Source organism: Papaver somniferum, chromosome 3 (genome assembly GCF_003573695.1).
Source record: "Papaver somniferum cultivar HN1 chromosome 3, ASM357369v1, whole genome shotgun sequence".
Classification (NCBI taxonomy): Eukaryota; Viridiplantae; Streptophyta; class Magnoliopsida; order Ranunculales; family Papaveraceae; genus Papaver; species Papaver somniferum.
In genome coordinates, this window is record NC_039360.1 from 162,588,689 (window position 1) to 162,615,607 (window position 26,919).

General features: G+C 36.7%; 3 protein-coding genes and 1 pseudogene across 3 annotated transcripts; 2 read left to right on the plus strand and 2 right to left on the minus strand.

The window, feature by feature from the left end:
- The first annotated feature begins 1,479 nt into the window (after window positions 1-1,479).
- On the plus strand, window positions 1,480-2,025 carry LOC113360267 (pentatricopeptide repeat-containing protein At2g40720-like). The gene has a single exon (XM_026603795.1). It carries the CDS (start codon window positions 1,480-1,482, stop codon window positions 2,023-2,025), a length of 546 nt encoding a protein of 181 aa, XP_026459580.1.
- Window positions 2,026-7,983: 5,958 nt separating this feature from the next.
- LOC113360268 lies at window positions 7,984-16,463 on the minus strand (annotated as a pseudogene).
- Window positions 16,464-16,825: 362 nt separating this feature from the next.
- LOC113361829 lies at window positions 16,826-18,843 on the plus strand. Its single transcript, XM_026604929.1, has one exon. It carries the CDS (start codon window positions 17,259-17,261, stop codon window positions 18,543-18,545), a length of 1,287 nt encoding a protein of 428 aa, XP_026460714.1. The 5' UTR covers window positions 16,826-17,258; the 3' UTR covers window positions 18,546-18,843.
- A 2,815-nt stretch (window positions 18,844-21,658) lies between these two features.
- Window positions 21,659-24,142, minus strand: LOC113360269 (tryptophan synthase alpha chain-like; the record flags this gene model as incomplete). The annotated part of the gene is made up of 8 exons (XM_026603796.1): window positions 21,659-22,634; window positions 22,791-22,850; window positions 22,951-23,106; window positions 23,198-23,277; window positions 23,389-23,497; window positions 23,568-23,633; window positions 23,746-23,892; window positions 24,002-24,142. Coding segments are annotated over 8 exons (927 nt in total), but the record flags the coding sequence as incomplete, so codon positions are not given.
- Window positions 24,143-26,919: the final 2,777 nt, after the last annotated feature.

Genomic DNA, 26,919 nt, shown 5'->3' on the forward strand with positions numbered 1-26,919 from the left:
GAAAAGATTAAAATCAAGAACAAGTTACACACACGATAACGCAAAACCCTAAAATTATTATACATGCTCAAAATTCCATAAAATTCAGACCCTCAAAAACTCAAATACAAGCAAAACAGTGGCTTCCTTGATTTAAGATAAAGAACAGGGCAAACTAGTATGCAAGCATCAAAAGAAGTTCTTCATCACAAACAAGGAACAACAGTAGCAGAGAATTTACAAATCAACAAGCGTAAAACAGTGGAAACAAAGAAAAGAAAAACTTAGGCAAAAACAGCAGCAGAAGAAACAAACAGTGGAAGGGCGTGATTAATGCTAAGGTACAGAGAATTTAAGATCACAGGTTCAATGAAGACTGACAGAGAATTTAAGGTCACAGGTTCAATGAAGACAGACAGAGAATTTAAGGGCTGAAAAACAAAGAATGAAAACTGAGAGAATGTTTAGGAAGAATGAAATTAATTTTCTTTCTCTCCTTAATATACCCGAAAGAAAGAGAAGGAAATTAATGGAGGAATGGGAAACGTGCCCGTTACATAAGCAGTTAATGCACGAATAAAAGACGTGCCCAAGTATCTAGGAGAAGTTATTAGGAGTGAGAAGAATATGCGACGATAGTTGTTCTTCAAGGCACCCATTAGACATTCAAGCCCGAAGAAAAGGGGCAAATTGTGTACACATATATCTCACTATCAGACACGTGTATATAAAAAGATACGTGGAAAGCATGCAGGCCAAAACATCAAAACATGATGCGCTACGAAACACCAAATAAACCCCGAGGAGTTACTTTATAGCATCCCCAAAAGAGAAGCTAGGATCAACGGTGGAGAGAAAGTTAGCTGACACGGACGTGACAGGGGCAGAAGACACATTTCTGACACGAGCAGACCCCTCAACTACCCGCATTAAACACTCTGAGCAGTGTACGTGTCGATCAACCTGTGGAACGAGCGAGGATGCCTCTGCGGGATCAAGGGGCAAACGCAGACCTCTGCGTGATAGACGCAAGGACACAAGAAGATAAGGTTCCAACGGTCATCAGAGATGGGCCCCACATTCTAACCTTATAAATACCCCGTCTCCACCAAAAAACAGGGAGATCGGAAAAATCAGGAAGGAAAGGAGAGAGAGAGAGAGATTGCAAGTGTAAGTTAATCATTTAGAAGAGAGAAACATGTAAATCCAAAAGTCATTCGACTATTCGTGTAACCGTGAAGAATATAGTAAAACAACAAACCCCGTGGACGTAGGCCTTAGTGCCGAACCACGTAAACCTTGGTCTTGTTTACATTTCAGCACTTTATATTTATTTAACCCCATGGATCTTTATTTATACGTTTTGCTCTTTGTTTGTACTTATATCCCGTGCGCAAACGCCTCGCATGGAGTTGTTAGATGAGGCTATGATAAACCCGAAGGTTTTGAGCCAAGGAATCAACACTAGGATATCATCATCACAAAACTCTTTAGATGATGATGATTGATTGTGAGCATTCGGATCCCATCGTAGTTTGTGTGTTCACAGCATGTGCTTCTCTTTCGCAACTGAACGTTGGAAGAAAGATCCATGGATCTATTACTGTCTTGGGGTTACAGTACGATCCTTACATATCCACTTCTCTTATCAACATGTACATCAAATGTGGCTCGATCGGTTATGCATCACTTGTGTTTGATAAAATATCTGAAAGGGAAGATAATTTACATGATGTTACTCTATGGAACTCGATAATCGATGGATACTTTCGATATGGATGGACCAAGGATGGGTTTGTTCAGTTTCGACGAATGCAGTCACTGGGTGTTAAGCCAGATGCGTACTCCATCAGTATCATTCTGCGGATGGATAATTCTGATTTGTTGCGAGGTAAGGAAATTCATGGGTATCTCTTGAAGCACATATATCATCATGACCATTTCTTGGATACTGCACAAATACTCCAAGTTAAACATAATCAAGAACTTTTAAAGCTTAAGCTGTTGTTTGAAGATTTGAATCCCCAGCAGTTATGTACGGTATGAATGCCACCTTCATCAACATTCATGTACACAAAAAAAAAACGGTATTAGTTTTTAATGTATATACGTTCTCATAAAGTGAACTGCTAATTAATTAATCAACATACGCTTATATATATTTTGCCTTGTCTTCTTAGTTTGGTGAAGGTCTGAGATGTACTATGACTGGTTGTTGATGAAACAGTGTTATTATTATGATAGAAAAAAGAATCTTGATGAGTTGAACTACTCATAACCAGAAATTGCCGACTCTGATTGTTGTGACGACAGTGAAGTTGTTTATTCTTGTAATATTGATGCAGAGGTGAAAAAACATAAGCATTTTTTCTCGGTAAGAACTCCATACAGAATAAAAAAACAAAGCTGCTTCAGTTCTAAATTTGTATTGCAGGACTTGAATGTTCTACTAATGTAACATGAACATGATCAAATAAAGATATTTATTGAAAATGTACGACTACTAAGTAACACACGAGGTCTGTATATAGCTCGTGAAAAATGAATAAAACATGTCCACCAGACATATCATGTCATGCTTTAATAATTGACATGCATATACTTTAGAAGAAAGTTTTTTATGGATTGAAAAGGGAGAAGACTGACAATTGAAGAGATTGTTCATGGCACGTGATCGATGTAGATGGTGAACCAACGATATAAGAACCTTAATTGATACGTAAATGACAAATATAGATACTTGTTTAGATGGATTAGAAGATATTGATGAGAATTCTAACTAACATTTTATACCTGATGACATTAAGATTGGAATGACATAATTCGAAAGTTTAATGTTACCAATTATTGTTTCGAAGTTTTGATACCTTCATTCATAATCCTATCGATGGGTATAGGTTACTTCCGTTGACTCTTCATTTACATTTTCGGCAGAAATCGTCTTTAACTTTTTCATTCATTCTTTTGCCGTCTCTTCATCATCTGCATGTATATATATGAGTAATGTCGCCTTAAAATTAATTAAGTAATGCAAGCCTTCAGAGTAAAAAGATTTATCGTAGTTGAGTATCAAAATGCAAAGCTAATTCAGTTTTCGCCGGACTTGATACACTTGAAAATCAGACAAAAGGAAAAATAAACAACAACAACATACGACTACTTGTTTACCGTGGATGATACATTTCTGTGTAATACGATTACGGACACGTCTACTTGTCTGTCTTCGTACACAAGTAGTGTACATGTAGCTCGTGAAATGTGAATGAGATATGTCATGTCATTTCATGCTTTAGTATTGTGTCCTATTAATTTGTAGGTACATGTACGGTTAAAGATCCAAATCTATCTCATTTGATTTAACCTTCATTAGGCATACAATTCTTAACCTAGACCAAATTAGCACTTGCAAGTCATCACATTTATAGAAAAGATGTTTCCCTGACTAGGGGCATCTGCCACCAGTTACTGGTTAAAATTTCTAGCTAGCTATTAGAGCCCAACAAACATTATTGAACACAAGTGGTCCTAGAAATTCCTTTGTTTTGGTCCCCTGTCGCTGCCATTGCCATCAATAAAAAGTTGTTTTTTTAGTCACCCACAACTCCTGAGAACTGCAATCAGCTCAGTCACGGTAAGATTTTTTTTTTTATTTCTTGATTTCGGCAGCAGCAGTGCCAGTGGATTTCAAGGTTATTCGGAGAGATGAAAGGGTTAATTAAGGTTGAAACAGCTACTTTACTGATTGCCGGGCGAGCATGCGATTAATACATTTGAGACGTGGATATCTTATCACAAAATTGGTTAAAAAGACCAAAATCAACAATTCCTGGATGAAAAAGACACTTAGATTTTGATACTGTTTAAATGGAAAAAAATGGAAAATAGCCAGGATGTAAACAGTCTCATCCTACCCATTTTCAAATACTTTTTCTTACTTTTAATTTACATCAGGATGCATCCAGTTTCATCCTTACTATTTTTTAAGTTTAAGTCAGGATGAATCCAGTTTCATCCTTGCTATTTTTTTGGTGTCCATTTCACCTGTAATAATTTTTACTCGTCCATTTGAACCATGTTTTAAAAATATTTGGACAAATGACCCATTTTCGGTTATCTTATATAGATGAGAAGGAAGAAGACTTTAGAGGAGATAGTTTATGGTATCCGAATAGAAGTAGATGGTGAACGATATTAAGACATGGATTCTGTTTATCGACAAATATGTGTTTCTAACCAGAAATATTTCCAGGCACATAACACAATCGATTTGGTGAGGATGATGAAACTTAGGATTTTACACAAAACAAGCATAAATAAGAGAGACACGTATTTAACGTGGTTCGACAAGTTTTTCCTATATCCACAGATGAATCCCCGTGTGGAGAGATGTTTTATTCGTGTGGAGAGATATTTTATTGATGTGATTGATACAATTTGATTTATGTATCAGGGCGTGTTGAGATTTCCCTCTATTCATACAGTTGAACGTACGGGTTAAACCCTATTTTCGAGATAAACTTCATATGGAAACAACTTGGTCAGCAAGTCATCAAGAAACTTCCAGAAACTTCTCCTGGGATTTTTACAATGGGTCGGTGCAAACTGGCCAAATCGACATGGGCTAGTGGGTTCGACCAACGACCTTGACTTTGACTGACATGGTTGATTTTTTGATGTTGACTGCGAATGTCGATATTTGACTAGCATATTTCCTTGATTCGAAACATGACTAGAGACAGGATGGCTGAAAACATGGATAGAGGCTGGCTGACAACATGATTGGCAACATAGCCGAAATCTGAATGGCAACAAGGTTGCAACAGGCTGAAAACAGGCTGGCATCGTGGATGGAAGCTTCGCTGGCAACGCGACTATCAACATGGCTTCGAGCCTTCGACAGTCGACAGTTGTCTGACCGGCCGTTGACTTTGATGATTCACTGATAGTTGACTTTGACCATTTACCGCCGGCAAACTCGGTTAACTTGTATTCGGAGTTAATCTGCAGACTCGGTTAGCTACATGGATCCAGTTGGGACTTGGGAGTACTACATATATTTAATTTGAACCTTACGGAAAGCAAACAATTTGAATTTTCTACACTAGTATATTCGTCCCCTCTCTTATTCGTCCCCTCTCTTGTTCCGCTTGTCTGCCAAAACCAGCTACTCATATTCTACTACCACCCATAAGCTACATCATATATCCAATCAAAACCTTTACAACAGCCAGTAACCAGAGTCACAATATTAGAACATTAATCCCCATCACTACTATATATCATCAGTACCTCCTATTAGAGTATACAAATATTATATGGAAAGTTTTAGTATTTAGAGTTATATTTAGCGTTTTATATATTTAGTATGAATTGATTTACAAGTATTAGTCTTGCATACCAAATTATGGTATCGCTATATATATCTTATGGATTCTCAATATAAATCATCTCATTCAATAATACAATTTTCTTTTGTCATAATATCTAGTAGTTCTGTTTTGGTATCAGAGGGTTCGATCCGGACATGTTGTCCACCTCGTTTTCTTTTTTAACCGGCGGCGGTAGCCTTCAATGTTACCGTCGGCTACAAAACCTTTCTTTCCTTCTTTTCTCTCGAAGTTCTCCTCACCGACACCATCTTCATCCATTCTCCCTGTTCTCTTGAGATTACAGCGTCATCAACATCTTCTCTGAGTATTACATCGTAAGCCCTCAGATCCTTCCGTCACTACCAGGCTCTCTTTGATCATCAACAGCCGCAACACCACAATTCTCCATCACTTCCGTAAACTTGTCCATCATTCGCAGCATACCACAGCTCCCTTCTCAAACTCTTGTCTTCACTGCCAATCCTCACCATCTCGTCTCACTACACCAACGGCTACCCAACAACCAATTATCTCCTCCATCATTATGTCTCTGTCATCTACAAACTCGAGTGTTCTTCCTTTTGCTATCACCGAAGACAGTCAACTTCCCTTCCTTCTCTTCCATCGTCACCATTACAGGCAGTACTTCTATCTCTGCCATCACCATGAACTCTCCCTGAAATATTCTCCATTCCTCTCCATTCCCAGCAGTACTTCCTCCAGTAGCGTCAAGTCTCTTTCCCTGTCCGAGCAAACCTCCAAATCTACAGCTCAGATAGCGACTGTTCATCTTCTGCAAAGTCGTGCATCGATCACTGCTCTGTCTTCTTTACTACCAAACCCTTAATTCCAACCTCTTATTACTCCATCACGTCACTAGAGTAGCCAAAACCTATCTGTCCTTGTTCTTTTGTCTATCTTTCTAGCCTCTGTCCGTGACTCCGTTCACTACCTTTTCTCCCTTAATTTTCTATCCACTATCAGCCGTTCGCTCCAAACACAACAGAACCTTTCCTTCCTTTTCTTCTGTCATCACATCATCTCAAGTACCCCACTCCTCTTTCTTTCTTCCCGATCTTTATTTTTCTCGTTCAGTAGTGCCCTACTACTTCTCCAAACCCACTTATCTCTCCCGAAACGTGTTAATCCAATCCCCCTATTGTCCCTCTCTTATTGTTAATTAATTAATTCTGTTCACCATATTTCTTTCCTATAGCCTTAGTTCACGCCCACTACCCATCAAGCCTAGCATACACGTCCTCTCCTGTCCTGTTTCCCCTTGTTTTCTCAGAACCCAACTCCATAACTGCCATGCTGTTTTATCGACTTAAAAAAAAAAAAAAAAAAAAAAAACTCACTGCATCCCTTCTCTGCCAGCTTCAAACGTCTCCATCTCTCGAGCTCGTCAATGGCAGCAAACCACAGCCCCACCGAGCATCACCGTTTTGATCATCATAATCAATCCAAACTCCGTCGATAATCAACAACACCTCCAAGTCCTTTTTCAGTTCCATCCCAAATCTGTGCTGGTTATTGTCATCTCTGCCAAGCTCCTTGTTGTCACTGCCATGTTCCTTTCCTTCAGCTTCTCATCACAATCACCGAAACTCCATAGTCGCAACAACTCCTTCTCTTCATCGTTGTCATTCTCTCACTTGGTTCTTTAGTGCTAAACAAGTTATGGTGACGCGCAAGGTACGATTCTCCGAATCGGTATTCTTTTTAATGGTGACGCGCTTCTTCTTATCCTTCTCGGGCGTTTATTGGCACCGCACTTCATCAATAACTTTCATGGCCAATCTCATACGATTTTTCCAATCCCCATGAGATTGAGGGAGGGTGTTAGAGTATACAAATATTATATGGAAAGTTTTAGTATTTAGAGTTATATTTAGCGTTTGATATATTTCGTATGAATTGATTTACAAGTATTAGTCTTGCATACCAAGTTATGGTGTCGCTATATATATCTTATGGGTTCTCAATATAAATCATCTCATTCAATAATACAATTCTCTTTTATCATAATATCTAGTAGTTCTGATATTATGACACGATCTCATTCAACAATACAAGTCTCCATAAGAAAATTTCATTTCTAATTATCACTAGAGAAATATCGAGAAAGACTGTGTGCATGTCAACTCACAGTAACATACTTATTTTCCTTTGCTGGTATCAACGCCCAATAAATTTAAAACATGTGCATTTCAGTAGTTTCTCCTAAACATAATAACATGGTCAGATCCAGCATACGTAAATAAATCCTAAACACATAAAAATGGGAGATTATCATGTCATGCTTTAATATATTTGTAGCACATAGACAGTTAAAAATCCAAATCTATCACATCTCCCTTTATAACTCAAAAGGCATAGCAATATGTAACCCAGATCAAACAGACCACATATATAGGACAGATGCGGACTTGACTCGGGCGATCACAAACACACAATTGACATACATTTACTTTTTCTTTAAGACATCTGCTTCCACTAGTTTCCAGATAAACATATTGGTGATTCTAGCTAGCTTCATAAGACACCTAAAAGACGAACATTATCGCATTCCCGTGTTTACATTCATATCTGCAATAGAAGGCTAAGTGGTCCTAGAATTCCTTGCCATCTTAGTTTATCCTCGCTGCAATCCAGCAATTTTGAGGTCCTCAGTCTTAACATTAAAGATTCTTTTGATTTTTTCTCCATCCCACACTTCAGCAAGAGCTGCAGTCATACTTAAATGGGAAGGTACTCGTACAGGGAGTGCAGCTTTTAGGGATTTGCCAAAGGTTTCGAGTTCTTTGAGCCCTTCCTCGGGAGATTTCGCTTCCCCTAGTAATTTCACTAAGGCACTACCAACAATCACACCGTCCGCTCCCCATTCTGCTACCTATACAATACAATACAAAACGATGCATTAATTAATACCGTTTATAATCTGTTTAACTAACAACTAGCAAATCATCATAAGCAGATGCATTTGGCATCATTATGTATAGGGGATTTTAATAAAGTGACACACTTCCAATATGCAGTTCTGAAAATGCTACCGTTTTTTTCAGAGTTTATTAAATGTCATACTCTTGACTTTTTTCATCCCGTTTTTTTGAGATAACGGTTAACGGCTGTTAGTCTCTGTTAGTGCATATGTGGCATTAAATAGCCCGTACAAAATTACATAGAAGCCCCTGAATCAGTGAACATGGATTTAGTTAATCAGTTCACTGGGATTGAGTTAACCGGCTATAGAGTAGTAAGTTAACTCGCGACTCGGTGCACGTGAGAAAAACGTGCAAGATTTGCTAACGGTTGGAATACACGTGGGATCAATCTAAGAGAAAAAATCGACGATCCATATTTTACCTGGATTTATAACGGTCTTATTCATCATCTTGAAGCTCTATATATACTAATGAAGATCCCAAACTCTTCATTAGTCAATTTCTTCAGAAGTTCAACACATAAAAATGAGCCAAAAGGTTATAAACTCTCCAAGTAGTAACAGTTGCAGTAGTAGTAGCAAGAGCAGCAGCAGCAGCAAATTTAGACAGCAACCTACCCCAGATCTATGTCCAACATGTGAACAAGGAAGTCATGAGTCTAAGGTTTGTCCCTGGATGTACTCTAGATGCAAACATATACCTTGTAATGGTATAAGACAACTACTAAGATCCAGCACAAGAGAAACAGATGGAGAAATGTTCTTGAAGTGTTCAAATCCTACCTGCACCTACTTTGAATGGTTTGATTATGCCAGTCATCCACTAAAATCCAAGAATATCAAGCTACCCAAAGAGAATTGTTGTTGTGCTTGTGGAGAAGAGGCCCACTGTTACAAAGAATGCCCACTGCATAAGCAAGAATGCTACAAAGAGCAATGCAAGTCAATAATGCAGCTGAGAAGATGCAAAAATGAACACAATAGAAACATTGCTTACCTGATCTGCACAGATTGTGAAGCATTTAGATGGGTTTCAGACCACCTTTTCATTGCTGCAAAAAATAGGGTTATCCATTCAAGTTTCAATCTCAATGCCATATGTAAGGAACTTCAAAAGACTATTAACATGTAATTAGTTCTTAACTAATATCATTTCCATTCATAAAGTAAGATTATCCATCAAAATAAAACTGAATTCTGGTACATAAAAAAAACAGATCTAACACAATGATATCAGTGTCTAAAGCAAAAAAAAAAAAGATCTAACACAACAAGAAGCACACACACACTTCTACTTCTTCTTACCTTGCTTTGCTTTCCCTTTGTGACAGGAATATGTTGACTAACAGATCCAATACCAGTAAAGTTCTGACTGAAATTCAGAACATCTTGTGTAGATCCATGGGTGCTAGGTTCTGCTGGTGCTCTTCCAAAGTTTTTAGGTCCTGTTGACTCACCAACAAATGAAGATGTACCTCTGGATTTGTTCACCTTTGCTTTACCCCTTGCACTGCAACTTTCAGGATGATCTCTACTAGTGAAGGTGCAGTTTGCAGCATCATACTCGGTGCTTGGCATGAATCCAGTTGGGTTTTTACCAACATCACCACCAGCACAGTCTTATCCCCTGCATCAGCCTTATCCCCTGCATCAGTCTTATCCCCTGCATCAGTGTTATCCCCTGCAGCAGTGTTGTTTACTTCATCAACCCAGTAATCATGATTAAAGTTATCAACTGGTGTACTGCTAGAACCAACAACAGTGGCTTCACTTAGGAAAGAAAAACCCTGAGATTCCACTTCGTTTAACATATCCATGAACAACAACTTCCTAGATGCTCCTCCATTTGAGTTTTCATTCTTTGATTGAGCATGCAACCTTGGTGATCTCCTTGTAGTTGATATCTTTACTGACTTTTCCTTTGAAACTGGCTTCTTAGCAATCCTCTTAGGTGCCTTCTTAGGAGTCTCATCAATTGTTACTACTGGTTGTTCCATTGCAACCTTAATGAAGTCATTACCATTCCTAAATTCTGAATTCATTACACTCATTTGTAAACATATGAAGCCTTTATCATCAGGTACAGCATGCTCCCAAAACTTAAACAAGTCTTCATTTGTAATCAAATACTCAGGCAGACATGGGTCTATGGTCCAATATAAATTTGGAATTTCTGTTTCATCAAGATGCAACTTAACACGCAACATCTGCTCAAATTCCTTAAGGTCAATTCTATCTCTATCCATGTGAGGGAATAGCAAATTAAGTTTACTATTCAGAACAAACACACTGATATCTCTATATGGATAATATGTATGATCATTGTAAAAAACAAAATACAATTCATCAAACACACTGATATCTCTATATGAATAATATGTATAATCACTGCAAATGAAAAAACAAAATAAAATTCATCAAATTCCACACTTCACACAGAAAACCCCTAAAATAAAATTCATCAATTCATCAAACACACAAAATTAGGGTTTTAAAAATTCCACACTTCACACAGAAAACTCCTAAAATAAAATTCATCAATTCATCAAACACACGAAATTAGGGTTTGAAATCGTACCATATCTGCTGCTTGTCCTTCCCGTTATTCTTCTTCATCTTCAGCTCCCCAATCCTTTACTCAGACACTAAACCTAAGCAAAATCCCGCTGAAAACTGACCCAAACCCTAATTTCTTCCACTAGAGAACAGAGCGGACATAGAGCAAGAGAAACAAAAAGTACAAGAAAGAGAAACAAAAACCTAAGAGAAAACCCCTAATTCAACCCAGAAAAACGAAATTAGGGTTTGCAATCATACCATATCTGCTGCTTGTCCTTCCCCTTCTTGTTCTGAATCTCGATCTTTACTAAAACCCTTTACTCAGACACTAATCCTAAGCAAAATCCCGTTGAAAACTGATTCAAACCCTAATTTCTTCCACTAGAGAACAGAGTGGACAGAGAGAAAGAGAAAAAACTAGAAGAAAAATGAAACGATACAAACTGTTTTCAATCCCACGAAGGATAAAGTAGTCATTTAGCCTGTGCTACGTGTAATAATCTCGTGCACGACATCTTGTGACGTCCATATAAGACACGTGTAAGTAATCTTGACAAAGTCAAAAAAATTTGACCAATCATGTGGGTCCAAGGCGTTAGTGCTAACGGTTGTGGCATTAAATAAACTCTGAAAAAAAACGGTGGCAGTTTCTTGAATCGGGATTTGCAAGTGTGGCAGTTTGTTAAAATTCCCTTATGTATATATGCCTGTTTCACATGCTCTGGTTTTGATAAGCCAAAACCAACAACCACGGGCTTAGTCGTAGCCTGTAATAGTAGTAACAATAGCGTATTCATTGAGATGGAGAAACAAATCAGGTTATCTGAACAAAAATAATGTTTAGTGTTAATGGTACGTTACCTCCTTAATTTCTTGAATTAAATCTTGAACTTGTGAAATTACCCTTGAACGGGGGCCTGTAACTCCCTTTGAACTAACTAGGTACACAAATCCTTGTGAAGCTTCAGCAATGGCTTTCATTCTCTCTGTTGGTGTATCGGGTTTGGTGAGCAACACCTTTAGATGCAACACGAATACTCAATATTGTGGTGTGAGAGAAACACATTACTAGTTCAATGTTGTGGTGTAATGTTGCATCTCTTCTCAATATTTCAGTGTCCTCGGAAGGCATATCTGGAACCAAAAGACCTGCTAGAACCATTTATCAACGACTTGTACGTATACATAATAAAAATAGCAAAAGAGTAGATGAAAATAAAAATACTAGTGCGCGGAGTAAATTACCATGCACGCCGACACTCTTAACGGTACTCATGAACTCCCCAATTCCAACATCAAGTACTGGTTTGTAATATGTTAACAATGTAATCGGACATGATATTTGTAGAACAACCTGTTAGTAATTTGTTCATGAAATCAAACAATTCATACACTAAGCTGAATCTTGGACATGTATTTCCGAACGGTTTAAATTGGTGATTGCAACGATAAGGTCACACTTCTTTTAGCATGGAAATGATGCCATCAAAATTTGTTCCATTCAGTAAAGCACGCCTTGCTGCTGCCTGAAGCAAAACAAAGTAGTTTACAGCAGCAAATTCGTGTTTCCTGTGGGGGTAGTTGCGTAATCATCTTAACCATACTCTATAGCTATACATATACATACCTAATTAATTGGGCCATCAGCGGAAGGATTTGAGAATAGTATACCTAATTCAATGATATCGGCGCCACAAGAATCAAGAAATTTTAAAGCTTCAGCTGTTGTTTGAAGATTGGGATCCCCAGCAGTTATGTACGATATAAATGCCACCTTCGTTCATGAACAAAAAAATGCTTTACTGTTAATTAATACGTACGTATTGAAGTAGTTTTATGCACATATGACTAATTTGTTAATAAGTGAACTGTTAAACATCGATGAATCGCACATATGCTTACATACTATGCCTTGTCTGATAGCAAATGGAGTTTGGGTTTGTGATTTTAAGAGACCCCTAAATTCTAATGAGCAATTAGAATGGGATCTTTTGAGGCACGACTTAAATTGTGTTCCTGAGCTTGTTGAAGCGGATGATGATCTGTTGATTATGGAGAACTTTAATACCTCAAGATGTTACGAAAGAATTTCAGATACCCTTGAAGAGTGCGGTTTTGATAAGTTCCTTTGGAAAGGTAACATTCCAAACAAAGTGAGCTTTATTATTTGGGCTACTTTTCATGATTCGTTACCTATCAGGGATATGTTGCGACATCGAGGTGTGAACATTGATAGTGAGTTGTGTGTTTTATGCAACGACGTCAGGGAGTCAGCAAATCATATGTTCATCCATTGTAAGTATTCTTTTGAGATTTGAAATTATTTCATCAAATCCTTTAGGATAGCCTGGCCATTTCTAAATACTTTGATTTAGTTGTTCGAAGCTTGGTCTAGCAATGTGTTGCAAAGGAGAGGTAAGGATGTATGAAAAATCCTTCATTATGCGGTTTGTTGGATTTTGTGGAAGGCGAGGAATGGAAGGGTTTTTGGAGAACGCCACAAGAGTGTGCAAGAAAATATTGATTTGATTAAGCAATTGATTGTCTTATGGTCTTGTGACAACAACACTTTTAAGTATGTTGATCCTAGCTTAATTTGGAGTAATTGGGGTACTCTAATGTGTATGTAACTTTCGTTGTATTAACCTTGGTTTGATCCTTGGTTATTTTTTTTCTTTTTAATATAACCTTCTCTTCGAAAAAAAAAACTAATAGAATCTTCATTGTTTCCTGTAGAAAATTTTCAGGAACCGAGTTGATGAGCACGAAAATGCGGCGCATTTCCACCCATAAATACATTAGCTGGGACTCATTTTATCACTAATAAATTTATTTTAGTTGTTTTTGGAAGAATAAGCTCTTGTGGAGAATTAACTTCCAAAATGTTATTTGCACCCGGAGGACACGTGTTATTCGTACTCTCAGTTTTGGATAAGGAGCACCTCAATTACTAAGGGACACCTCAATTTATAAGGGGCACCTTCTTTACTATTTACACCCCATGGCGACAACTGTTATTCGCACCCCATCTCTGTTAAAGGGCACCTTCATCTCCTACCTTTTGAAATCTGTTTTTGGCGGGAACAATTAAGGTTCACTGTGGGAGAATTAGGGTTCGTGATTTGGACCAGTTTTAATGAGATTAAAGCTCTGAAATCGATTGGGGTTATTAATTTAAGCTAAACAGGGATGATATTGGTTTTTGATTCGCCTACAATTGACTAGTTTATCGGGAAAAATTGTTGTTGTCACCTGCCGGAATTAGGGTTGAAGAACTGGATGTATTCCACTGAGATTTAATTGCTGAAACTAAATGGGTTTGTTCGAATGTGCCTTATAGGGTTGGTATAGGTGTCTGAATCGTTGAAGTTTGGCTGGAATGCAGGATTTGAAGAAAATATGAGTCTCGGGTTTATTCTTCTCAGGGAAACTTTGTTTGGACCTGTGAAGAGATTGGGTGAGATTCAAGTACCGCAATTCATTGGTCTAAGCCTGTTAGGATCAAACAGGACTGGTAAGTCCCTTAGAATCGAGAAAATATGAAGCAGTACCTGGATTGGACAAAACAGAGGTGAGGAGGATATTCACGGGATTGTATTAGGTGGAAACGTGTACTGCACATGTCAGAGGTACTCGAGCAACAGTTTGGAGTATGAAGAAAGGAGAATATGTCATGAAATCAACAACAACAGATTCGTGAGAATAAAAATCAAAGAAATAAGAGGAAATAAAACCGTGGAAAAATAATGGAGAATATTTTGTAATTAACACGAGAGATTTCTTTCTGCAAGGTATAAATAGCCTGCTGGGATGTCTTAGAGAGGTATCGAGAGTTTGGAGAGGCTACAGAGAAGAATAAGAAGCTGCAGAGCAGATTTCTCTGCTGCTGCAGAGAAGGAGAAGCTGAAGAACAAATAACCAATAAGAACTGTCGTTCTTGACCGTCAATATTCATACCATAAACGACAGTTCTTCTGCGACACCATATAACTATAGTTCTTCGCAACAGTTGTAACAGTGAGTTGTAACTACCATTAAGCGTTGCAAACTTCTGGTTTATATTATTTTCCTCCCTTTTCTTCTTTGTAAATACCATTTGAGCTATAAAAATATATTTTGAGCGTGTTTTTCACTATGTGGAGCTAAACCTTTCTCTGGGACGACGGAGGAAACCAAAATTCATCATGTGGTAAATTCATTTAATTCTTTATATGGCTATTTGCATTGAATTAAAATTAAAAAAATATATCTTAATTAATTATCATTTCGTTTGATGGTTTATGCTTAGGATTAATTCTTTTGATATGCCATGCTTAAGATTTACAATTAATATTTTAAGAATCTACTTTAGGCAAAGAAATAGAGTCAAAATTCTTATTTAATGAGCTATAATGGTTTAGAATAAATAGGTGAATCGCATGAATTTGAATATTTGGTGGAATCTTAATCCCAGTAACTTTCTCCTTTGTTTATTATTTTATTTAAACCTTTAAATTTAATCTTCACAAGTCTCAACGAACTCTGCTACTACAACAACTTGAAATCACATCACGAGTCAAGTGCTGCAATTGAGAAAGCTCAAAGTATGGAAAAATAACTACCAACTTGGTAGTGTCTTGGTGTAAGGCTAACTGCTTAATGGTTCAGAAGATCAACCGTTCAATCATTCAGATGTAATTCACTGATGCAGAGTTGCAGCTAAATTAGAGCCTAGCTTATTTGACCATATAAAACACTCTCTCCCTTCTACAACAATCCATTTGAGTATTCTGAATGTGATTCCAATATTTATATTTCCACCCCAGATAAAACATCACTTCATCAAGAGGAAGTGAGGAACAAGGGTATCTACAAATTGGAGGATCTACGGTAGGTTCAACGTACCAATAAAAAGAACTGCATCTGAATCTTATTTTTAAGATGCACAAGAGAGAAAGCAAGAGGGAGGAGTTTCATCACCACCACGTTGATGATAAAGCTAGAACTACTGAAACAGATACGGAAGAGACAATAACATCATAGGTACTGTCCAAGCCAGCTAAGAGACAGTGACGAAACTCTTTGTCTGTGACAATGGTATATGCTGCTGCTAAGCTGTCCACAAGATCACGAGCACGGTCTATGTACTGGCGCATAGTTTGGGAACCTTTCCGTAATGCTCGTAGTTCACAGTGAAGATGATGAACTTGAGCATCAGATTTAGAGCCATAAAGAGATTCCAGAGACAACCAGATTTCTTTAGACGTTGTTAATCGATGTACATGACGAAAAGCAGCCGGGGTAAGAGAAGAAAACAACCAACTAACTAAGAGTTTATCCTGTTTTCTCCAGGAAAGATAGGCAGGGTTTGGGAGATCAGAAGCAAGAGTTGGTGGAGGGCATGGAGTTGTACCAGTGACATAACCATCCAAGTCATGTCCCTGAAAATAAGGAAGAAATTGAGCACGCCATAAGGAGTAATTGGTGTCATCTAGCTTTACAGTGATCATGTGATGTGGTTGAGAAAACTGAAAAGAAGACATCATAGAAGACTGTATTGAAGACATGGTAGAGTTAATCATAGCAGAGACTGTAGAAGAGGTTGTAGAAGAGATGGTTGATGATTCTGTCATAACTGAATAGGATCGGCTAACCTATTGATACCAAGCTAGAACTACTGAAACAGAGACGGAAGAGACAGAACCACTTCAAACAAGACTTTGAATATTATTGATTTCAACTTATACAATATACAGAGACTCAATGCATATATATCTGCACAACTAACTTGAGGGTTAAGATACTATCTTTCCTAAATAAACACAATTTCCTAATATACAGGAATTTCCAAATATACAGGACTGACGTGTATGACATGGAGTCACGTTGTGTTAACAGATAATGTGTTCATCCGTGTCCTGCATTAAACTCATTAAATTATATATAAAAATAAAATCGTCGAAGTTAATTAAACTCATTAAATTATATAGCCGACCATGATTCTTCCCTACGGCATGTGGCATGCAGTTATCGACCTACTGGATTTATTCGAGAAAACCAGTTAAAAAAAACCCTAACATCTTTTTCTTTTCTTTTTTTTCCTCCATTATATCTTATGATTGAACAAGTACCCGAAAATGATCGTGCAAAGATGATTCTTCACGAGTCGTGCAAAGATGATTCTTCACTGATAGTGGAGAAGCAGTATTCATCAAGACTATGTTCCCCTTCCCTTCGCTGGTGAAACGGCTACATACATCTCCATAAATTAGGAGAGTTTTGTTGGGTTTTTTTCATGTTTTAGATGGAACTTTTTGTCGCAAATTCTACGGTTTTTTGAAAGTGGGAGATTCCTCTTCCCCCTGTTATCAAACCCTGGAACCAACCCAAACAGAGAAGAATCAAGGAAATGAACAATAAGGCATGCAATGCAGTTAACAGGATCAGCAGCTCCATATCTAAATTTCCGTCTTGTTTTATTAATCTTCCCTTGTTTTTCATTCTTACTGTTTTTATCTCTTTCTTCCTCTAATAATAATATCTTTTCGACTTTTACCCCTCTCACAAACTTTCTTTCAAACCTCTCATCACCATCATTAACTTATTCCGATAGTACTAGTGAATCGGTGTTGGATTCAACTCGGTTGAGAAATGAAGATAAGAGAAAGAAAGAGTTGTTATTACGGTCAAGAATTGCTGTGTGCTTAGTTGGTGGAGCAAGAAAATTCGAACTCACTGGGCCTTCAATAGCAGAGAATATATTGAACGTTTACCCTAATGCAGATCTTTTCTTAAATTCTCCATTAGACAAAGACTCGTTCAAGTTTTCAATTTTCAAAGACATTGCTCCCAGTATCGCTTCGATTCGCATTTTTAAACCAACTAAGTTGGACGAGACTGAGTTTCAACGGCGCGTCCTCACTCCAAGCGGTTCTCCTAACGGAAGACAAGGTTTGCTTCAATACTTCAACCTTGTAGAAGGTTGCCTAACACTGATCAACGCCTTCCAAATACAGAATAACTTTACCTATGACTGGATCGTCCGAACCCGAGTGGATGGCTACTGGAACGCTCCTCTTGCCCCAGATAACTTCTTACCAAATGATCATTACCTAGTCCCATCAGGTTCAAGGTATGGTGGATGCAACGACAGACTCGGAATCGGTAATCTCGACACTTCACAAATCGCACTATCCCGGCTCTCTCTGATACCACAACTAGACGCAGCAGGGTTTCGTCAACTCAACTCGGAGACTGCTTTCAAAGATCAACTCACTACACAAGGTGTAAAGTTCTTGGAAAATCGTCTTCCTTTTTGCATAGTAAGTGCTCGCAGGCTCGGGTTTCCACCGAATGGTCTCCCTGTTGCATCGATGTCGAGTCCAGGTCCACTCAGCGGGGCATATTGTAGACCATGTACACCTATTTGTGTTGGTCCATGCGCCGATGATATTATGGCGATTCTACCAAGTTGGAGCAGGATTGACGGGGAAAACGGAACACTTCAGTTCTGTGATGCTCATGGTGAGTGGGAATCCGGTTGGGAGAATAATTTCGACCGATTTGCAGGAGAGAAGCTCGTGCAGCTTAGGAAACGAGTTATCGAGTCGAAATTCGAAAAATGTGTGAAAGATTTTGATGAGATGAAGAAACGGACTGTTAACTGGGATGCCCCAGCTGCTACACATATTTGTGGAATTGTTTCGAGACGTTAGTAAAGAAAGCAAGTTGTTGTCTCCAAGTAAGAGCTCTGAGAAGTATTGAGTATTTGGTTCATCAAAGTACTCTACGAAAGTAGTATTTTTATCTTTAGTTTCTGAGTTATACATTACGAAAATGATGTTCTTAGGAGCGAAACTAGAAGGCTTCCTTTCGGGTCGCAGGTCCCCATAAAGTTTTTGAAATTATACATCAAACCATTTGTATTCTAATATTTTGACTAGTCTTGGGACTCGAAGAGTTTGACTCTTCTTGATATTTTCAAACTCTTCTTGAAATTACCGGGTGATAATATCGAAGACGGTCAACAATTGGTGGCGGCAGGTCTTGAATTCTGATCATTGGTATTATCATCCAGTAACTTTATCATTGTACTACAATAATAACGAATATAATAGGTAAAGTAAGTTCATAAGACATCCTTATTTTTTATTTATTTTTCATCGGTGAGAAGGAATAACCAGTTATGAAGAAGTTTGAATTTCTATTTTGTTATCAAGGAGAAACTAGAGTCTTTGCAATTTATTATTTCTGTTAATGTTTGGTAAAATGTGAAGTATTAAAATTTTTAGAAAGAAACATTATGAGGGTCCAATTTTTTTTTGCTTTTCAAGCTATGAAGAATTCACACAAATGAATTATTTTTCTTTTTAAATTGCCAGTTTGTCAAAATCGGCCCCTTTTGTACTGCACCGAGATGGCTAGGTTCCAAACCCAACCAAATTCCTTAATGGTTATTCACGGTTTTCAAATTACTGTTTAATAACCGAGCCGAACCGTATAATGTAATCCTCTAATAATGGATGCCTCTATTACATTGTTATTTTAGATTTACTCCCTACTGATACGAAGAGATTCTTTGAAAGACAAGCTTACAAGAATTAGTCTTTTCAAATTTTGTTATAAACTTGTGGGTTTTTGCTTATCACAAACTTTTCATTTTTGAACTTATAAGACAAGATCTCGTTACAAACAATAAGAATAGATAAACTTAAAAGATCTTTGTACCTGATTGTAAAATGAAATTTTTGGACGATTTCAAAAAGCAATATCCAAGAATAACATAATATGTACCCGAACTGTACATGAGCCGAACTACAACAATTACAAATCTTGTCTATATTTCAAGACACTAACTTACGAGAACAAGTCTTGTAGGTTCTTATACATTTGAGTTAAAAACTATCCAGGTTAACTGTCAAATCACTTGCTTTTACTTTAATTATAACAAACTAGTATAATGGGAAGCAAAAAGTAATTCAATACATGGAGAATTTTGTTAACAAGCAAAACTACAGTGTGGAGAAAAATCTCCGGACCTAGTCCAGTTTGAACATTGCACTGTATGAAGTCATTATAGACACTAGCCTACCAGAATGTAGTTAATACCGAATTAACATTAGGCATAGAAATATATGCTTAACCTAGACCAAATTGCTCTGTACGTCTCTCAAATCTCCCAAGACCCTACCCACTTATTTCCCCAAAATGACGTCCTTTACAGGCCAAATAATTGCTTCAACCGCAATGAAGACTTTAAAATATAGATACTCGGCCTTCACGTAATACCTATTTAGTTACCCTTTAAATTGTGGAAATTTCGTGTTTGTTTCAAAGAACTATCGGGTAAAAAGTATATATCAAAACAAACTTTTAGAATTAGGATTATACTCTTCAAAACTTATAAAGATACGTAATTATTCTGTAACAAGATCAATTAGAATAATTCTAGAATGATCTCGTAAACCATGTATGCTACTTTACGGTCATGGGACATTGCTGTAAACCAATACAGACGTGTCTATTTGTCTGTCTCCATCGACAGCTAGTATACATAGTAGTTCGTGATCAATGTGAATAAACATACCAAAAAAATACGCATAAACATACAAAATAAAATAAAAAATGAGCGCGTGTAAATTTAAAATTATTATATTATTGGATAACGACTATTACATGAAGCTAGTTGGAAGCCGAACAGCCTAAGCTCCAACGACATACTAATACATCAATTGAATAGGTTGCGGTGCTAGCCTACCAGCGAGCCTCATAGGTAACTTAGCCAGACGAGTCGAAGCGGATGGGGGGACTGAGATTGTGTCACAAGGGGGCAAACTAACTCTACATTCCATGTTAATTTCTGTAATATTACGCCATTAGGGGCTCGAACTTGGGACCTCTTGGAACGCATGAAACTTTGGGGAACGAGGATGAACAGCTGAGCTAGTTGCCCGTTCTTAAATAAATAAATAAAGAGAAATCATTTCATTCTTCACCATTATGTCCTATTCGTAGGCGCATGCAAAGTTAAAGATCCAAATCTTCGCATTTGATTTAGCATTAGGTATAGCGATATAGATATACAGTAGAAACTCTATAAATTAATGCTTTCGGGGCCATTAAAATTTATTAATTAAGCGAGATATGAATTAACCGATAAATTAATATTTATTAATTTATAGATAAATTTCATACCAAATAATTAGTTTCTATACAAACAAAATACCATCTCATATCTTTTATGTTTCATATATAAATACAATATCCATATCAAATCATATTTTTATAAACATAATATCTAAACATATTTTTAATTTCTTATTTAAATACAATATCAATATCAAATCATATATTTTTGTAAACACAATATCAAATCATATTTTCTAAATAAATTTTTATTTATTATAAAAAAAAATATCATATAGAAATACAATATGAAATCATTTTACTAAAAAATAAAAAAAAATATTCTATATAAATACAATATGAAATCATACTACTAACACAAACAAATCATACACACAAATATGGATTAAGAAAGTAACAATGACCGACGAAATTCGTAGAGCATTATTTAAGAACAACAAGGATAATCCAACAACACCTAAAATTCTTACAATGATAAGAAAAATTAGAGATAAAATTCAATGTGATATTGATTTTAGCAAAAAACAGAAGACAATTAAATCATTTTCCAAAAAATCTTCGTAAATCATTAATGTATTGAATATATATATAATGCATTATTAATTTATATTTCATATGGGGCCTACATAGGTAATCAAAAAAGTATTATATTATAATTTTAGCGAATTATTAATTTGGCACGTTGTCCCTGACTCGTGACAAGCTAAAAATATTATTAAAGAGAGTTTATTATATAATCGAGTATTAATTAAAAGAGTTTCTACTCTATGCTTAACCTATACCAAATTAGCACTTGCAAATTAATTTTTGATAGGCTAAAGCAGGACCTAGGCCTCTACCAAAATTCAGCCAGCTGGACTAGCCCCACTGCTAGACCCAACCCCGCCAAACCCCTCTATACAACTAATTTAAATTACAAACTTCTACGGTGGAGATCGAACCCCTAACTTCTTCCTTACTGGAGTTGATGGGATACCACTGAACTATGCTCCTTAACCCCTCGTAATATATATATATATATATAGAGGAGGATATTTATTCTAGCTGTTGCTAGCAATTAGAGCCAAACAAACATTATACTAGATTAAGTGGTCCTAGAAATTTCATTGTTGTTGTCCCCTGCCAGTGCCATCTTAGTTTATGTCGCAATTTTGAGGTGCACAAACTAAACAATGAGAAGTTCTTTTGTTTGTCAAATCCACACTCCAGGAAGAGCTGCAATTAGCTCGGTCACGTTATTTAGAAGCCTTTCTACTATAGGCTACGTACATTTGTTGCCGGATTGCATCTGTCGACACTCGTAATTAACCGATCAAGAGAGAGAGCCACATATTTTATTACATTGCAACAAGCAATGTAACTTTTCAACATTGACAGCACTGTACTAGCTAGTGTTGTATCAAGAAGTGGGGAAGCATTAGAAATCCTTTGCAGAGTATATATATTATGTTTACTTTCTTTATTCATACGGGATAATGTAAATGCAAGAGTTAACAATTAGCACGTAATTCAGAAGGCACTCGTACAGGGAGTGCAGCTTTTAGAGACTTCGCGAAGGTTTCGAGTTCTTTAAGCCCTTCCTTAGGAGATATCGCTTCCCCTAGCAGTTTCACCAGGGCACTACCAACGATCACACCGTCAGCTCCCCATTCTGCTACCTATACAATACAAAAGATGAAACAATGCATGACAAATCACCGTCTACGTATAATCTCTTTTCACAAACGACTAGCTAGCTAGATATGAAATGGTTAACAACTCGGTAATATTTGGAAATCACTGCAAGTGGATGCCTTTGGGATCAATATATATACCTGTTTCACAAGCTCTGGTTTTGATAAGCCAAAACCAACAGCCACGGGCTTAGTCGTAGCCTGTAGTAGTATAATTAACAATAGCTGATTAATGGAGAGGAAGAATACGGGGTGATATGAAACAAAAGTCATGTTTAATTAAGCGTTGATGTTGCATTACCTCCTTAATTTCTCGGATTAGATCCTGTACTTGTGAATTTACCGTTGAACGGGGACCTGTAACTCCCTTTGAACTAACTAGGTACACAAATCCTTGTGAAGCTTCAGCAATTGCTTTCATTCTCTCAGTTGGTGTATCGGGTTTTGTGAGCAACACCTTTAGAGGCAACACGAATACTCCAAAAGTATTAAACACAAAACAGCAAATGCAAATTAAGATTTAAGTGAAGAAGAGAAAAACACATTACTAGTTCAATTATGTGGTGTAATGTTGCATCCCTTATTGAGATTGCAGTTTCCTCGAAAGAAATATCTGGAACCAAAAGACCTGCAAGAACCTATTCTCAACGATTTTGCATGTACATACTAAAAAATTAAAAAATGGCAATAGAGAAAATGAAAAAAAAAAAGAAAGAGAGTGGTCCTTGGAGTAATTTACCATGCACACCGACACTCTTAATGGTACTCATGAACTCCCCAATTCCAACATCAAGTACTGGTTTGTAATATGTTAATAATGCAATCGGAGTCGATATTTGTGGAACAACCTGTTAGTAATTTGTTCATGAAATTAAAGAACTCATGCATTAAGATCGATTGAAATGATAAGGTTGACACCTTTTTTAGCATGGAAATGATGCCGTCAAAATTCGTTCCAGTCGCCAAAGCACGCCTCGCTGCTGCCTAGAGCAAAAATATTTTTATTTTTTTACATATTCATGTTTGTCTGGGAAGTACTTGCGCAATCATCTCAACTCTCTAGCTATGGTAGATACTTTACGTAAGGTATACATACCTGGTTAACTGGGCCATCGGCAGAAGGATTGGAGAATGGTACACCTAGTTCAATGATATCGGCGCCACAATGATCAAGAACTTTTAAAGCTTCAGCGGTTGTTTGAAGATTTGGATCTTCAGCAGTTAAATATGGTATAAAGGCCACCTTCATCAAAATATATTCAAACGAAAAAAGGGTTATTTCTAATATAGACGTGCTCATAAGGTGAACTACTAATCATATTCATGATCACAGTGAATGCACATTTACATACTTTGCCTTGACTTCTTAGTCTCGTGAAGGTATGGGAGATACTAACAGTTGTTGAAAAAATACGATCATTTACGGGTATCTGATAATGATTAGAAGGATCATGATGTGATGAAGGGAATATTGAACTACTTATAACCTGAAATCATCTCTGAATGTTGCGATGTCCGCAAACAAGTGGCTTATTCTTGCAATATTGATGCAGAGGTGAAAACCCATAAGTTCTAGTATTTCTTAGTGACAGCTCCATATGTAATTAATGTCGCAGACAAATGTAAACCTTCACAGAAAGGTTTATCCCACGGTATAAGAATCAAAAAGCAAGCTGATTCACTTCTTTTGCCGGACTTCAAACACTTAAAATTTTCTACTATATAGCTCGTGAAATGTGAATAAAACATGCAAATTTAACTTCACCAAGAGTTTGGAAGCGCTTTCACCCTGTAACAGAGCACATGGTGGTGAAAGCATATGCTGGCATGTACCTCTAAGCCAGCATATATTTTGATTAGGGATGCTTTACACTGACGCCTTGGCTTGTACCTCTAAGCCTAAAGTCTAGTAATCGATCAGTTAAGGTTGCTTTTCGTTGATGTCTAACTGGAGGTAACGTCCCTCCGCATTAGACATATATGTTTTTTATTTTATTTTTGATCAGTCAATAAGAAAAATTTATTGAATAAGAGCAACCCAATAAATAGAACCAATAAAAAATAAAGAGACTGAAATAGGATTCGCCGATACAAAAAAGAACCGATATAGGATTCGGTCACCCAAAGAGAAGCCTTACATAATGGGAGGTCGTCGCCCCTTTTACACAATCATCCATAATCTAGAGTCTAATGCTTAGTTTGATAATGTTGCGGCTTTTTCAGCTGCGCTGTGTAAAAAAGACAGTTAAGTGTTTGGTAAACTATATACTAAAAACTAAAGATAATTTGAAAAATGATTAAATTGTGTTTGGTAAAATATAGATCAAATAAGTGTAACAAATGACTAAACAGACATAATATTTTGACATAATTTTATTCTATTATATGAGATTAAACATAAGCAGGTATTTATATATACTTTGAGTAACTATTTTTTATAATAGATATAATTTGGGATACAAATTTTTTATACAAAAATCAAATATTTATTTAATATTGACTTTTTTTTAATTGAAAAGGTATATAAAATATAACTTGAAAGTTTTATTTTTTTTTGCTCGATCAATCAAATATAACTTGAAAGTGAAAATAATAATCTTTAAAGGATGCGACATAGATTATGCTTCAAAAAAAAAAAGACATAAATTTAAAATAACAATCTTAAAAATATGATATGGAGGATAAGAAATTAATTTATTTAAGATTTAATGGTAATTTTGGTCATTTATAAAATATAGTAAGGATATAAAAGAAAAATCATGCATTAACATAAGGTGGGACCAAAGCTTATGCTTTTAGAGCTTTTAAAAACTCCTATCCCCCAGCTTTTAAAAATTGGTGTATTTTGGAAGCAATGATACTACACAGACGGGGGCTGAGCACCGTGAAAATTACCGTGTCTCACAGCCCTTGGGACTCACCAGAAAAATTATAGGGGGTGATTTTGGAGCCCACAATTTTTTGTGTTTTGGGGGTTGATTCCACGGGATTTCTGTCCCGATAGATCAAACATTACTGTTTTGGAAGTGCTTTTGGTTAAAAGTATTTGAAAATATTTTACCAAACATTGATTCCAAAAAAAAATTACTATATATTTTGAAAGTGTTTCTTTGGAGAAAAAAAAGCATTACCAAACCAAGTCTAAAGCTCCCTCTTGAATATATCCAACGTATCTAGACTACACCAGTTAGGCACGTTTCTTCCTGTGATTGATCGGTTAGGCACGTTTCTTTCCAATAATGATCTCTGTCCACTCAATGCAGGTACGCATTTAGGCATGTAGGCATGTGAGATTAAACAAGTTGAGGGGCATCTCTGTATGAGCGATGTCGTCCTGTACTGGTGCCAGGTAATTAAGATTTTGTTCCATGACAAGTAGCGATTACACCAAACCGTCATTACCTCCATTTGTACAATTTGTCAATTAAGCTTTTAGGATAACCAAATCATCAACCTAATTTTTGGCATCAATAGCCATTAGTGTTTGAAGTATCCACGACAATTCTTTAGTTACACTGCGAATAAATCATGCGCATTATTGTGGTTTCTTGCTGGAAACATAATAACGTAGTCAGAACGAGCGTACGTAAATCTTAATTACAAAAATGAGAGATGTCATGTCATTATGCTTTCATACTCAGTCTTTTTTGCTGAGACTTTCATATTCAGTCACCAGGTACATGTACAGCTAAATATCCAAATCTATCACATTTAAGTAAACCTAGACCAAACAGCAAAACAAAAATCTCATCTAGATGTGGACTTGACTCGGGGCCGGCATCCACAAAGCATAATGCAATTGACATCTACTTTACATGAAAACACCACCCAATATTCATTTTAGCAAGATAAGAAGAGTAAGGCATTTAACTACCCGAGCATTATAGCACTCCATATTAAACGTTCTTAGCTATGATAGTAAAAGAAATTCTTTGTAATCGGGCAATTTTGAAAAACTAGTGTTAATAAGAAAAGTTATGTTCTACTATTTTTAAGGGCGGAGCCAGCTCATTGCATGGGGTTGCAATTGCACCCCCTGCCCAGCTGGCTCCAAAGCCTGGTTTAGGATTTAAAGACAAAACTGCTGGCACTGTCAACCCTATTGCTTCTATTAATCATGGATTAAAGGTTGACAGTTGTGATAAACAGAAGGTTCTTCACAAGACAAAGGATCTCTGATGTGTTTGTTTTGTGGAAGTGCAAATCATGTTCGAAGCACGTGCTCGAGATTCAAAAAGAGCAATAAGAAAATCACCAAACTGCAGAAGAA

Coding starts and splice junctions, on each gene's coding strand:
- LOC113361829 (XM_026604929.1), top strand. CDS start 17,259: ATGCAGTTAACAGGATCAGCAGCTCCATATCTAAATTTCCGTCTTGTT.
- LOC113360267 (XM_026603795.1), top strand. CDS start 1,480: ATGATTGATTGTGAGCATTCGGATCCCATCGTAGTTTGTGTGTTCACA.